Source organism: Gopherus evgoodei, chromosome 2 (genome assembly GCF_007399415.2).
Source record: "Gopherus evgoodei ecotype Sinaloan lineage chromosome 2, rGopEvg1_v1.p, whole genome shotgun sequence".
NCBI classification, from domain to species: domain Eukaryota; kingdom Metazoa; phylum Chordata; order Testudines; family Testudinidae; genus Gopherus; species Gopherus evgoodei.
Window position 1 is genome coordinate 108,094,865 of NC_044323.1, and position 15,073 is coordinate 108,109,937.

Genomic DNA, 15,073 nt, shown 5'->3' on the forward strand with positions numbered 1-15,073 from the left:
AGTTTCCCTGGAGAGGGCCTGATTAAGGGAAGGAATGTGCCCTGTCACAGCAGTTTTATTTCTCTGTGTGTAATTTCCTAGGTTTTTATAAAAGCAAACTGAAAAGAACAGAAATTCCTTCCTGCAAGATCATACTGACACTTCCATGGTTTGTCACCAGGGTTGGCATCCGTACGTTGAAGGCACAGACCTCTGCCATTTGAACTAACAGGGCAACTGATAATGATAACAGATTAGAAGGGGATGAGAAACACACTTTGTCAGTAGTTTTCATGGATACTTACTGACAACTGAGGAATGGTGAGACTCAGGAACCTCTGTTCCTGGCTCTGGAAGGGAGTGGGCTCAGATTCTTCTGCCCACTTCTCCCAAGTTCGACTAATTCTGTCCATCCCCTCCAACCTTTCCCAATCCCATCTCTTTACCACTCCAGTCCCATTTTCCTTGTCTACCCAAACCCATTCTCTACTCCACAGGTTCCTCATCCCAATTCCAGTCTCCTCACCTAGCCAGTTCTAGGGCTCCCTTCTGGATTAATTGCTTGTGTCCAGATCCCCACCCCGAACTCCCAATCTGTCCCGCTCCTCAAACACAATCTTGTTTTTAGCCAGTCCCACTTCCCAGCTCCTCATCCAATCTGTCTCTCCCCTGCTCCTACTAGGTGCCAGTCCCAGTCTCCCTCCCAAAACTCCTCATCCAATCTCAGAATCTCCCTCATGTTTGTCTTTTTGCCCAGGCAGTTCCACGTCTCCCCTTAGCCCAGCTCCTTGTCAGACGTGTTTCTTCTCCTCCTTCTACCATTCTCCCCAAAGATTCCTAATCCCAGTCCAGCCAGTCCTAGTAGCTCTAGCTCCTCATCCAATCCCAGTATTTTCCTGCCCCCACCGGCCAATTGGCCACTAGTCCCTCCTTCCCATTTTCCTTACTGGCTCCCAGTCTCAATGTACCCCACAGGGCTCCCAATCCCATCTCTTTGTACAACCAGTCTCAGCATGACCTCCTTACTCCTAGTCTCCTTGCCCAGTGGCCCCAGTCTCACCTTTTCAACTGTGAGGCTATGTCTACACTACAGCTAGGATCAATGCTCTGAGATCGATCCACCAGTGGTCGGTTTAGCAAGTCTAATGACGACCCACCAAATCGACAGCAGATCACTCTCCAGTCAACCACGGTACTCTATCCCTGACGAGAAGAGTAAAGTAAGTCGATGGGAGAGTTTCTCCCGTCAACCCCCTCACAGTATTGACCTTGTGGTAACTCAATCAATGTTACGTTGACTCCAGCTACATTATTCATATAGCTGGAGTTGCGTAGCATAGGTCGACTTACCACCTTAGTTTAGAGATAGCCTCAGTCACAGTTTCTCTCCCCTGCACACTACAGGCCCAGTAGAAACTAACCAAGTTCTCAATCTACTTTTCCACTCCTTGGTTAGACTTTTTCCCCTCTGCCTTCAAATCAGACAGCTTCCTCTTCCATGTTGCCTGGTGGCCAGCATAGGGGCAATTGAGAGCACAGGAGAAACACGCTTCCTGCTCTTAGTGCCAGTGACCTGCCTCCCCCTGCCCCACAGCAGCTGGGATCAGCCATTACCTGGGGTCAGTCTAGCTTTGCCCCTGTAAATCTAGACAGGAGCACACTCAGTAACTGTAAGGATGATGGTATGCACAGTCTTGTCAGCACTAGGAGCAGTGAGAGGCTCAAGCTTGCTCAGTGAGGATGGACTCTGGAGATTTTAGCTGTTAAAAGCAATGAAGTCTCCACTGAGCATGTGAAAAATGTGATTTTACAGACATATAACTTGGTCAGTTTTAAGTGGCTATTCATGGGACATGGCAAAAGACATGAATGCCAACTCCCTGCCAAATTTCAATTCCCTGCTCCAAAGCATAGGGATGCTAGAGCATTTCAAAGAAAAGGCCTCAATATATTATTTTTGCACATGAGAATGCAGCGTATTGTTTCCTAACCTTGTTCTTGGAAACAGTTAAACCATTTTGGCTGAAGATTTCTAAAAAAGTATAATCTAAGGCAGATACCTGGCATGGTAAATTTCATCCCAAAAGTTATAAACAACTGAAGACAATATTATAATGGAAAGTGTTGGGTAACCTTAATAATAGTCAGCTCTACGAGTCCCACCTATAATATTTAAAGGAAAGGTTCATATTATAAATGTATTCTGATTTTTGTAAGCTCCCCTATATATCTCTTAGAAGCCTCTAAAGTTTTTTTTCCTCTGCTGATGCTAATTATTGAATATTTGCATTGATGTAGCATCTGGCAGCCTCAATCAGGGATTGGAGCCCCATCGTGCAAGACAATGCCCATACATATAATGAAAAGACAGTTCCTGGCCCAAAGAATTTACAGTCCCAAGCCCTGATCATGAAAGATTTATGCATGTGCTTAATTTTGAGTGTGTGAGTATTCCTATCGAACCCCTTGAGATTGGTGCCTAAGTAATTAGTGCTTAGTTAGGTTGGCGGTAGCTTTGATAAACTTACAGCTCAGGAAACGTTGAGTAACATTTTTTTTCTTTAAAAATCAAGTATAATTATCAGACTTGAATTATTTTAAAATTAAATGTTACCAAGATATTTAAAGCAGTGATATGCTGGTATGGACTTGCATAAGCTCCTTGTTAGCAGAGCCAGAACGGACTCATGAGGAAACCCAACTTCTTCTTTTTTTAAAGTTTATAGCTCAATTTTTTCTTGCAAAGATATCTTTGAAATGGTAAGTTGATCTCCAGGATTGAAAAGAACAACCAGCTGGGCCCCACTTTTGCAGCATGAGCATGAGGCTAACGATACCTATGCACTGACTGACGCACATACACATTCTTTTACACTTACATTTGTATAAAATGAGTCTAAAATTTGGGATGTATCCAAAAGCATCACCTGGTAACATTACCAGAAATGCTTAGGCTGGCTTGATGCACAGTAATGTGATAATGGTGTCTGGAAATAATTGATGATTGGGTCCCCAAATTGTTTTGTTGTTTTTTTTAGGCCCATCTCAAAACACTAACACCAATTCTTATTCCGTCCTTTCGGATGCTGGGATCAAACTAACGGCTGTGCACCCTGGTAGTTGCTGCTTTGTGAGGACATCTGCCTTGATGATGGTCGTAGTGGCTGCTGCAAGATTAACTCCCCCACTTTTGTTACTTACTAAGCACTAGGAATGTCCTCTACCCCTACCAGCAGCACTTAAGGACAAGAGGCCAAAAATGTAAATGACTTCTCATATTGAGCATAAAGTTGTAATACATCATTATTGTTCCAACTCAGGGAGAGGTTAACCTAAAAACAAACTAACTAACAACCTTCTCTAGCCCGTGTAACACATGCTCAAGGATCAAGGGTAGAAGGATTTGTTTATTTCACCGGGGCAAGGATCATAATCCAATGGCCAGATGTTGAAGCTAGACAAATTCAGACTGAAAATAAGGCATACATTTTTAACAGTGAGAATAATTAATTATTGGAATAATTTATCGAGGGTCATGGTGGATGCTCCATCACTGACAATTTTAAAATCAAGACTGGCTGTTTTTCTCAAAGATATGAGATTGGAATTATTTTAGGGATGGTCTATGACCTGTGTTTTATATAGGAAATCAGCTAGATGATCATAAAGGTTGCTTCTGGCCTCAGAATCTATGAACAAGGGGCAGATGATTGGACAGAGAATGATATTACACATTCTTCAATCACACTGAACTCTAATTAGTCTTAGAGATTTCACAGAACAGGATAAACAAATGGTTCCTGAAAAAGCTCTTTTTGTGCTGCTGAGGAAGCCTACATAACAGTGTGATCAGCAATACCCTCAGGGCCTATTCTGCCTTCAGATGCCCTTTAGTAAGCCCTAATCATTTAAATAATTTAAAATATGAATTGTACAAATGTATCCCAGGAGAGGATTCATCCCCAACAGGCTGCCTATCAGCATCTACCATAACAAGTACTTCATGCAGCTATGACTGTATATGTACATATACCGACCATGTGATTATCAGTAATGTATTATGTGTGTAGCTACCTGCATGGTTCAGCATGGTATGTAAATTGAAAACATTGCAAAAGTACAAGTAGCTATTTTTTTAACTTGTATTTTATTCGTAGAAGAAAGGGAATCATTTGCTTTATACAGAAAAAGTATAAAGGCAAGATTAAGGGTGGCAGGGCTCACATCTATGGGAAAGGTTGCACTCTTCTTGCCAAGTGCATCTGAAAAAGCACATTTGCCCACTGCTACTAACTGGACACACTCAAGCAGCCAAAGATCCACAAATCCTTTCCAGATTGAGTCTCAGACAGCTAAATCTCATCTACATATCAACCAGATGCTGGATGTATTGTTCAAATGAACCATCCAGTCCAAAGAACTAGATACGTGGAGTTAGATGTCATCTACTTACAGAAAGCAAAGTGGCCAAAATAATTTCATTAAGGATCATGGTGGCCTCACATAAATATTAAAGGGAAGGGGCAGGAGCGGCGCCAGGGTTTTTGGCGCCCTAGGCACAGGGCCGGCTCGCCAGTCCTGCGGCTCCAGTGGACCTCCCACAGATGTCCCTGCGTACGGTCCGCTGGTCCAGCGGAGCAGTCTGCCGCCCTTTCAAATCCTGGTGCCCTAGGCTACCGCCTAGGTTGCCTAAACAGAAGCGCCGGCCCTGGGAAGGGGAAATATACTAGAATCTTGACAAATCTCCAGTGAGAGATTCCTGAGGACAGATGATCAACTGTCCAATACCACCCTCTGGGATCATTCAAAAGAAAGAAATTGAGCCATTCAAGAGCAACTTTGTCAACCCTTGCTAGGATCAGCAGACATGCCAATGATACCTTATGGTTAGGAGTAAAAAAGGTCATCTGATAGACTTAAAAGGTGAATGAGTGGTGTCACTCTGTCTGGAGTGGCTCATGAGCGAGAATAACAACCTCAGGACAGACTATTAAGAAACAGTGCACAAACCCCAAACTGGTTGTGAGTTCTTTACTTAGATTTCCCCAACCAAATAACAAATTTAAACTCCTCAGGCACTATGCAGCTTTAACAGAGTCACAGCAGTCTACTTCAGCATTCCGATTTATCTTGCCACCCATGCAAGCTTGACTCTGTGACAGATGGTCACTTTACTTCACAAAATATTCATATTACTCCCAGTCCTAAAGGACCAGTCACTTACCCCAGGTCAATTTGCACCTTAGATCTCATACAAAAGACAAATCTTGGAGCCAATCCTATAGTAAACTAACTACAGATATTTTAACTAGGAAAAAGAAATGAGAGTTATTTACAAGGTTAAAGCAAGTAAGACTACTTGTAACAAATAAGTTACTGTCAGGTTTCAAAAAGTAACACAACTACAGTAAGCAGACTTCAAATATTCTTATGGGCTAACCAGGCAAAACAGGTGGATATTCCTTGCCCCTCAGAAGTCAAGCAGCAAAGAAATACTAAGTTCTTCTTAACAGGCATTTTTATTCCCTTCCTCCAGAGTTCAAGCTGTGATGGGACAAAGGCTTAGGCATATATTGTCTTCAGTGTTCTGGGCGAAGCAATCAACAAAGTCTTTGTTTCACAATGGCTCATTTGTATGCAATAGCCCTTCCTGATGGGCATGAGATAATACCTCTTATGCAACATTTCACACTGGGTAATGCTTTTCCCCTGACTGGGGAGAATTTACAGTCTCAGGGCTGGTCTACACTACAAGGTTAGATCGAATTTAGCTGCATTAGGTTGATTTTATAGCAATGTGGCTACACAACCAACCTCGTTCCGTCGACCTAAAGGGCTCTTAAAATTGACTGCTGTACTCCTCCCCGATGAGGGGAGTAGCACTAAAATCAACCTTCTTGGGTCGAATTTGGGGTAGTGCAGATGCAGCATTGTGCTATTCGACCGTATTGGCCTCCAAGAGCTACCCCAGAGTGCTCCAAAGTGACTGCTCTGGACAGCACTTTCAACTCCGATGCACTAGCCAGGTACATAGGAAAAGCCCTAGGAAATTTTGAATTTCATTTCCTGGCTAGCTCAGCAGCACCGGTAACCATGTAGTCCCAGAACCGCAAATGAGCTTTAGCATGAAGTGAACGGGAGACACTGGATCTGATTGCTGTATGGGGAGAAGAATCTGTGCAGGCAGAACTCCCATCCAGCAGAAGAAATGCTAATATATATGCCGAAATCTCACAGGGCATGGTGAAGAGAGGCACCACCAGAGATACAAAGCAATGCCGCATTAAAATTAAGGAGCTCAGGCAAGCCTACTACAAGACAAAGGAGGCAAATGGTGGCTCCGGGTCAAAGCCCCATACATGCCGCTTCTTTGACTAGCTGCATGCCTTTCTAGAGGGGCACCCTACCAGTACCCCACCACTGTGGACACCTGCAAGGGAGGAGTCTCAGGCAACACAGAGGAAGATTTTGTGGATGAGGAAGAGGAGGAGGAGAATGCAAAACAGGCAAGCGGAGAATCCGTTCCCCCCGGTAGCCAGGCCCTTTTCATCTCCTTGGAGCCAATACGCTCCCAAGGTGGGTTCCCAGACCCTGAAGGCGGAGACGGCACCTCTGGAGACTGCACGTTTGTAACTACAGTACAAGGGGTTAAAAGCAATTGTGTTTAATGTTTGATTTGCCCTGACGAATCTGTTAACGTCTCTGGGGATGGAGCAGAAATCTTCCAGGAACATCTCCATGAAGCTCTCCTGGAGGTATTCTGAAAGACTTTGCAGAAGGTTTCTGGGGAGGGCTGCCTTATTTGTCAGCCTCAGGAGAGTGATATCATTCATGGTCACCTGGTTGAAATAGGCAAATTTTTGTAAGGGAACAGTAAAAGGACCCCGTTCATGCTGGGCTCTTTGCGCTTGGTTAAAAGGGATCATCCTAGAGAATAGCCATGTGGGTGGGTGGGGGGAGAAGGTGGGGTGTGCTGCACAGCCACCCCAAAATTGCAGCCCCTCCTTTTAAATGGCAAACCCAACCAGCATTGCTTTCTATGGGAAAGGAGGGCGCGACAGTTTGAACCCATTCCCACATTTTATGAAGGCAGAAGAAGACAACCCTGTACACCCTTTGGCTTACCATGGCTATCTAGAAACCAAATTCTGTTGCCCAGCCATGTGTGATGTGTTACCATACCGGCAGGCACTCATTATAAAAGGCAAAATGTGACCTTGTACCTAAAGCACATGTGCTGTCTGCTGTGAATTGTTTAATTCACTGTGAAAGAGTCTCCCTTTTGTTCTCAGAAATGTATCTTCTGAAATTTATTTTCCCTTTTTATCCTCCCTGCAGGTGCAAATGTTTCTATGCTCCCCTATCATCTCTTCCCAGAGTTTATTGCAGATTAGAAGACTAGATTGTTTTCCGAGCTCATGCAGTCCTCCCGCACTGGTAGGGCACAGCTGAATGCATGGAGGCATTCAGTGGCAGAGGCCAGGAAAGCATACAGTGAGCATGATCAGATCATGCAGGAGGAGATGCTGAGGCTAATGGGGGAGCAAACGGACATGATCAGGCATCTGGTGAAGCTGCAGGAAAAGCAACTAGAGAATAGACCACCCCCCTGCATCCATTGTATAACTGCCTGCCCTCCTTACCAAGTTCCAGATCCTCTTCGCCTAGACACCCAAGAATGCGTGGAGAGGCTCAAGGAACCCTGCCACTCAACTCCAGAGGATGGCACAAGCAACAGAAGGCTGTCATTCAAACAACTTTGATTTGTGGTGTGGCTATAGTAAGCAATGTGGCCTTGTCCTTCCTTCCTCCGTCACCCCACCCAGGCTAGCTTGTCAGTGATCTCATTTTTTTTAATAATTAAAAAATGAATGGATTCAAAACAATAGGAACATTATTTACTTTGCCAGCTGTGGTTGAAGCGGGGAGGATGGCTGGCTTACAGAGAAGTACATTCAACAAAAGGGATGGTTTTGCATCAAGGAGAAACACACACAACTGTAACCCCATTGCCTGGCCAGTCATGAAACTGTTTTTCAAAGCCTCTCTGATGTGCAGTGTGCCTAGCTGTGCTCTTCTAATCACCCTGGTGTCTGGCTGTTCAAAATTGGCGGCCAGGTGATTTGCCTCAACCTCCCACCGTACCATAAATGTCTCCCCTTTACTTTCACAGATATTAAGGAGCACACAGAAAGCAGCATAAACAATGGGAATATTGGTTGTGCTGGGCTCTAACCTACTCAGCAAACAGCGCCAGTGGACTTTTAAACATCCAAAGGCACATTCTACCACCATTCTGCACTTGCTCAGACTATAGTTGAACTGCTCCTTACTGCTGTACAGGCTGCCTGTGTACAGCTTCATGAGCCGTGGAAGCAAAAGAATAGGCTGGGTCTCCAAGAATAACTATTGGCATTTCAACATCCCCAATGGTAATTTTCTGGTCTGGGAAGAAAGTCCCTTCTCGCAGCTTTTCGAACAGCCCAGAGTTCCTAAAGATGTGAGTGTCATGCACTTTTCCCGACCATCCCACGTTGATGTCAGTGAAACATCCCTTGTGATCCACCAGTGATTGCAGCACCATTGAGAAGTACCCCTTGCAGTTTATATACTGGTTGGCAAGGTGGTCTGGTGCCAAGATAGGGATATGCGTTCCATCTATCGCCTCACCACAGTTAGGGAATCCCATTGCAGCAAAGCCTATGAACTGCACATTTCCCAGAGTCACTATCTTTGTTAGCAGAAGGTGACTGATTGCCTTTTCTGCTTGGATCACAGCAGCCTCTACAGTAAATTTGCCCACTCCAAATTGATTTCCGACTGACCGGTAGCAGTCAGGCGTTGCAAGCTTCCACAGGGCTTTCGCCACTTGCTTCTCAAGTGTCAGGGCAGGTCTCATCTTGGTATTCCTGTGCTTCAGGGCAGGGAAAAGCAACTCACATGAAAGTGACCTTACGCATGCAAAAGTTTCGCAGCTACTGGGAATCATCCCATACCTGTAACACTATGTGGTCCCACCAGTCTGTGCTTGTTTGTCAGGCCCAGAATCGGTGTTCCACTGTATCAATCTGCCCCCTACCGCTATGATGTCCCAATTGCCACATCCCATGCTTTCAAGAACGTCTGTGTCCATGTCCTCCCTACAATTGCCCTTTTGCTGGTGGCTCCTAGCCAGGTTCTGCAGGATAATGCCGAAGGTGTTTCAATGCTTGCAAAAGCAGTGCTGAGCTTAGCAGGCCCCATGCTTGCTATGCTGTGGCATCTGCATGGATAACCTAGGAAAAAAAGCGTGAAACAATTGTTTGCCATTGCTTTCAAGGAGGGAGTGAGGGAGGGAGGGGAGATTGATGATGTACCCAAAACCACCTACGACAATGTTTTTGCCCCATTAGGCATTGAGAGCTTAACCCAGAATTCTAGTGGGCAGTGGGGACTGTGGGATAGCTTCCCACAGTGCACCATTCCATGAGTCGATGCTAGCCACAGTATTGAGGACACACTCTGCCGACCTACTGCGCTTAGTGGGGACATACACAATTGTCTGTATAAAATTACTTTCTGAAGATCGACTTCTATAAAATCTACCTAATTTCATAGCGTAGACATACCCTTAGACTTGGTCTACATTTCAAACTTACGTAGGTATAACTATGTCAATCAGGGGTGTGGGAGATCCACACCCCTGGGCAATGTAGTTATACTGACCTACCCCTCGTGTAGATAGTGGTATGTCTATGGGATGGCTTCTCCCAGTGATATAGCTACCATCTCTGGGGGAGGTGGAGTACCTATGCCAATAGAAGAAGCTCTCCCAAGGGCATAGGTAGCATCTTCACTGTGCACTACTACTGGTGCAGCTGCTTTACTGCAATGCTGTAAGTGTAGACAAGCCCTTAGCAATTTTTTTATAATTACAGAGCAAACATATAAATATTAACTTATAGTATGGGATACAGACAGTAGGGTAAGCCAGACTGGTTTCCAGCTATGCATTTGTCAGTGTTCAGTAAGGCCTGGGGTCTTGGCATGAGCTGGCATCTGGTCTTACAGTGTCACAGCTGGGATCAAAGAAAACTAGGTGTTTTTAAAGTTGGCTTTCCCACAATTTTCTTGATAACCTTCCTCAGAAATGAAAAATCTGAGACAAATCAATAAGTAAGATTTTCCACATCAAGAAATGGTTTCTTGAGAAGGAACCTAATGACAGTTTCTTTAACAGATGCTGGCACCTTTCCTTTTCTAAGGAGCTGACAAATTTTCTCCAACAATAGATCTAGATAAAGACATACTGTGAATGAGATCAATAATTCACCGAGAAAATTCATAATCAATATGAACTTGAAGTCACTCAGACCAATCAATAGAGGTATACATTTCTTGAACTTGTAAGCTGCTTGGGTTAGAAAACCCATCTTCCTATGTGTTTAAACAGTGTACAAGGACACACTGATCCTGAATGGGTGTTATAGTGATATACAAATTAAACAATAATTATAATGAATCACCATTAGAAATAGGCTGAAGCTGCAATATTCAGATCCAGATCAAAGAAATTTCTGCTGCTAAATCCTTCAGCACTTTCGAAATTCTCTCTTATTGTGTGCAGTTGCTCCAGACTATGCATTGAGTGTCCACAGCCCCTCCTTGCCTCTTATGCATGCCTACAGCCAATCTAGTGGCAAAGCATCAATTTAATAACTCCTCCCATGAGCCACCATCAGTGACTTTCACACCATATTATAGGGGTCAGCATAAAAACCCTTTCTGCAGCACAAGAGGAATGCAGAGTTTCCCAGCATATCTGGTCCAAGTACTTCCCTATATCCCCAATATGGGAAACATGATGCAGTTGACTCTGGGCAAGGTCTCTGCGTCAGGGTGCATTTTACTCAGACAGGCAGAAGAGGAGTTTGTTTTCCTGTGTGAAACTGCTTAAAGCTAATCATTTGTACTAGCAACATTTGATAACATTATATAACACTATTTCTATTTCATTGTGTGAATAAAGCAATATACTGACCATAGTCCAAGTTTTAGGATTTTTTTCACTATTTCAACTTCCTAATAAGTGTACTCTCCTTATATATATAAAATTAACAAGGATAGACATTATTTTATATATTCAGTAAAGAGTCCCCTTGCTATCATGGTAGCATAAGTTTTAGTTACTTCAGCTGATTATAAGATCTTTCTGAGAAATCTATTTGCTTTCACCTGGAATTGCAAATTGCAAAAATTAAATTTTGTCTGGATTGGAAAAAGATTGCTCTATTTATGCTTCCCTCTTTCCCCTGTAAACCAGGTGATGCTGCATAAAATCTTTTTTTCAGTCTAGTTTGCATTCAGTTTGACTGCTGATAATGTATGTGTAATTTGTAATTTACATTGATTACTGATGACACGTATGTAGTTAAACTGAAGCATACAATCAGTCGGCCTATATTTTCAAAGGCGACTAGGGATTTCGGCTGCTCAGCTTGAGACACCTGAAAGGTGCCTGACTTCTCAGAAAATGCTGAGATCCTACCTTTGAAAATCAGGTGTTTCATGTTGGGTACCTAATAACTGAGATGCTCAAAATCACTAGTTCCTTTTGAAAATTCAGTATTAGCATGTTTAAGGACTTGTTTTTCCCTTCCTTCTTTCTGTAGACTTTTCTGTTTTTTGATACATTTATCATGACCTCCATAAGAACAATTAAACCTCTATAGCAAAATAAACCCTTCCAAATTAAGTACTTTTGCTGTATCTGCAGTCATTTTTTGAGTATTTATACTGTACTCTTTTTTTTGTATTAAAAACCATTGCTATACTGAAAAGGTGACATCAGTGGAACAGACCATTATCATGGGGAAATATCTCCTTCTGCTATATAAATATCGAGGGGAAGTCTAACATTTGTAAAATAAATAAATGTTGAGGTGAAATCAGAAAGATCACTTTTAAAGCTGGAGACACTTTAATCCCATGGTCAAGTTCTAAACAGTTATTTTTCTTATGTCAAATGTCCGATGTAGATATAATCATTTTATCTGAGAGAGGTTGGTGCAGTGAGTAAAGAAAAAGTTGCTTCTTAACCATTGTGGAACTGCTGCATTTCCATTGTTATAAATGACAGACCTGCCCAACATTTCACTCAATGGGAAAACAGTTTGTCCATATGGATATAATGCAATTTTATGGCTACATTTCTTTCCTAAATGGCTCTAAATGTTTTTTTTTAGCTTATATCTATGAATGATATAAATGATCAGACAGTCTGACTACTTGTCATATACCCACTTTGTGTCCTGATTTTTTCATAGTCTTTGATATCCATGCAAAGGAATTTATTGTTTCCTTAGTGCCAGGGATACTTTCTGGATGGCCCTTTCCTAAAGGCAGCAGGATATTTTGGACAGAGGGGTCTTTTTAAGACTCTTTGAACACCTATTATAGTCAAGGGTTGCCTTTTGACTGCAATATGGTATCATAGTCTTATGAATCCCAGTTGATACAAGGAATGTGCAATGAATAGAGTCTGGAAGGAAAAAAATCTGTATATAGTTAAAAATCTCTCTATATTGTATATATGTATACATATACATAATAAAATATATGGCACATCAACAGAATATCAAAGCTTCAAAGACTTTTTTTTTCTGGGCAAATCACATATATATACATGTATAAGTTAGTATAGGTATTTCCCCATATATATCCTAATATCATATATAAATACATGTATCCTATGAGCAACTGATTATTTTAAAATCCTGTTAATCTATTTTGGGGAAAAAAAAGCTGATCAACAACATTTTGAATGAAAAAGATTAGGTGATCATCGTTATTTGGGACAGTGAACAAGAAGTTCAACAGTATACTCATAATATTAACTAATATTAAACTGTTTTCCCCTAAGCTACATTAGAGAGAGAGAGAGAGAGACCCACCAAAAACAAACCACTGCATTGCCCTCTTAGTCTCTGACCTATGTGAGATGCCAGACTGGAGATTGTATCAGTACAATAAAGGCTCCTAGGTTCCACAGTCATAAGCAAAAGTCGGCTTTCCTTCAGCATGTTACCCAGCCCAAGTAACAGCAGGTGGAGAGGTATAGATAACCCAGAAGGCGTGAAGGGTTAAAGGCATCATCGCAGCCATTAGAGGGAAAAGTTGAAGCAATGCAAGCACAGTAGACTCCTCTCCCTTCCTCCCCTCCCCTCTCCCCAACTCCGCACTTCCTAAGCCGGATCAGCTTTTAGGGAGGGCAGTCATCATCACGCAATCCTGAGCTGCTGGAGCTGACGCTGGACTGAGCTGCCAGGTAGCTGAAAAAAAGCAGAGAAGGCAGCTGATACCCACTTTTCAACGTTTCTTTTTTTTTTTTTTAAGTCTGGATCTGGACCTCAAGCATCGCAGCACCCGAACCAGCTCATCTGAACCCTCAGTGTATTGCAATACCCTCTCTTCCCAAAGAAAAGATTCCACTGAGTAGCAGAATGCTCGCAGTGTCGCAGCCAAGGCTACAGCGCAGAGCCTTTCTGTGAATTTGTGTGTGTGCGTGTGTGTGTGTGTGATTCCTTTCTTTGAGGGCACCTTTGGTTTTTGTTACCCTGATGTGACTTTTGCTTCGCTTTGGAATGATGGGGATCTTTCTGGCTTATGTTGGATGCATTTTCTTTTCCGTGTTGTATATTCAACAAGGACTTTCTACCCAAGGTAAGATCGCTCTTTGTCAAATGTGTGTGCGTGTGTGTACTCCCTAAAATCCGAAGCAGGGCTTCCAGAAAGATGCATAAGAGAATATAGATGTCAAGCTTTAGAAATTACAAACAGCAAAAGAGGGGAGAAGTGTACCCCAGTGAGAATTAAACTAGCTGCTTATACTAGATTGCAAGGAGGAAAAATGAGAAATACCCTGGACGGACGAAAATGCTGTGTTTATATTTGTAATGAATGCATACATACGCGTGTTTGGGTTGTGTATATGTATGTTTACAGCGAATACTCACCCATGCATACATAATTATTGCATGCACACATAATATAAGATGGCTAAATCGTGTGCCTTCATTAAATATTGCAATCTGTATAGGATCTGGCTCCTTTTCCACTTTTTTTCCGTGATCCTCAGTCTCAGACCTTTCTCTCCCTTTAGTGACTATGCATAGATCTCAAAAAAAGATCGACTTCTTTGAAGACCCCACTAAAAAGGGCGTCTTGCATCCCAAGCAGCCCCAGCTCTGCAGAATCCAGTTGTTTGGGACTTTGAGGGCTGCAGTGATCATTTCAGCACCATGAACAGAGCGTCTCAGGCTGCCCGCTGAACGCTGCATCCTTTCTGCAAACACAACTCCTGTCTTGATATTTTTTTTAACACTGACCAGTGGAAAAAACTTCTTTCAATCCGTGAGCATGCAGAATGAAAAGTCACTTTGCCCGTTAACTAGCTGAATAGCTAGTGTTGACTAAAAATCATGTCGCGGACTGTGTGTGGGGGGGAGGGAGGAGGCACTGTAAAATAAAAGAAATAGCAGCTTTTTTATGCCTCTGTCTCATAGCACAAGTCTTTAGAAAGCAAAAGGGAGTTCGGTATATTCCCAAATCACACCACAAATAAACTTCAAATAACGAGCTTGGACGCATTAGGGAGAAAGGGGAACCCTGCAACCATTCCCTCCTAAGCTTTGTCAGGCTATAACACCACACAGATAGGAATGGGTAAAACTGGCTGTTGAATTCTTGAGCAATGGGTCTGTTCCTGACCAGTGTTTCTTAAATTTGAATCAGAAGGTTTATTTCTTTTTCTTTCACTGGCCAGGATGGGGTCTACAAGATTAATCATCAAGTTTGCTTGATTTTTACATGAGCTACACATGAGCCTAAGGAAAATATAGGGAGGCTCGGTGGTGACTTTTAAGAAACATTAGTGTATTGCACTCGTGTGCATTTGTAGGAATTTTGCTCAACCGTGGAATGGTGTGGTAAGATGGGAGTAGTCATATTTAAAGAGTAGGGATGTTTGTTCGTTTTGGAAAGTGAGTCTGCTAGGATGAAGAATGATAAGGAACACTGTTTATTCGTTTCACTGTGACAGCATAAATTATCATAA

At 42.7% G+C, this 15,073-nt stretch overlaps 1 protein-coding gene across 3 annotated transcripts in view; it reads left to right on the plus strand.

Moving 5' to 3' along the window:
• The first annotated feature begins 13,135 nt into the window (after nucleotides 1–13,135).
• Nucleotides 13,136–15,073, plus strand: part of VSTM2A (V-set and transmembrane domain containing 2A) — a 30,887-nt gene continuing 28,949 nt past the window's right edge. For 2 of the 3 annotated variants that reach the window (XM_030551479.1, XM_030551480.1), the window contains exon 1: nucleotides 13,136–13,680. In XM_030551479.1, the coding sequence (XP_030407339.1) occupies nucleotides 13,602–13,680 (79 nt within the window). In that variant the 5' untranslated portion in view covers nucleotides 13,136–13,601. The remainder of the gene's footprint in view (nucleotides 13,681–15,073) is intronic. The other variant, XM_030551478.1, reaches the window with a different exon arrangement.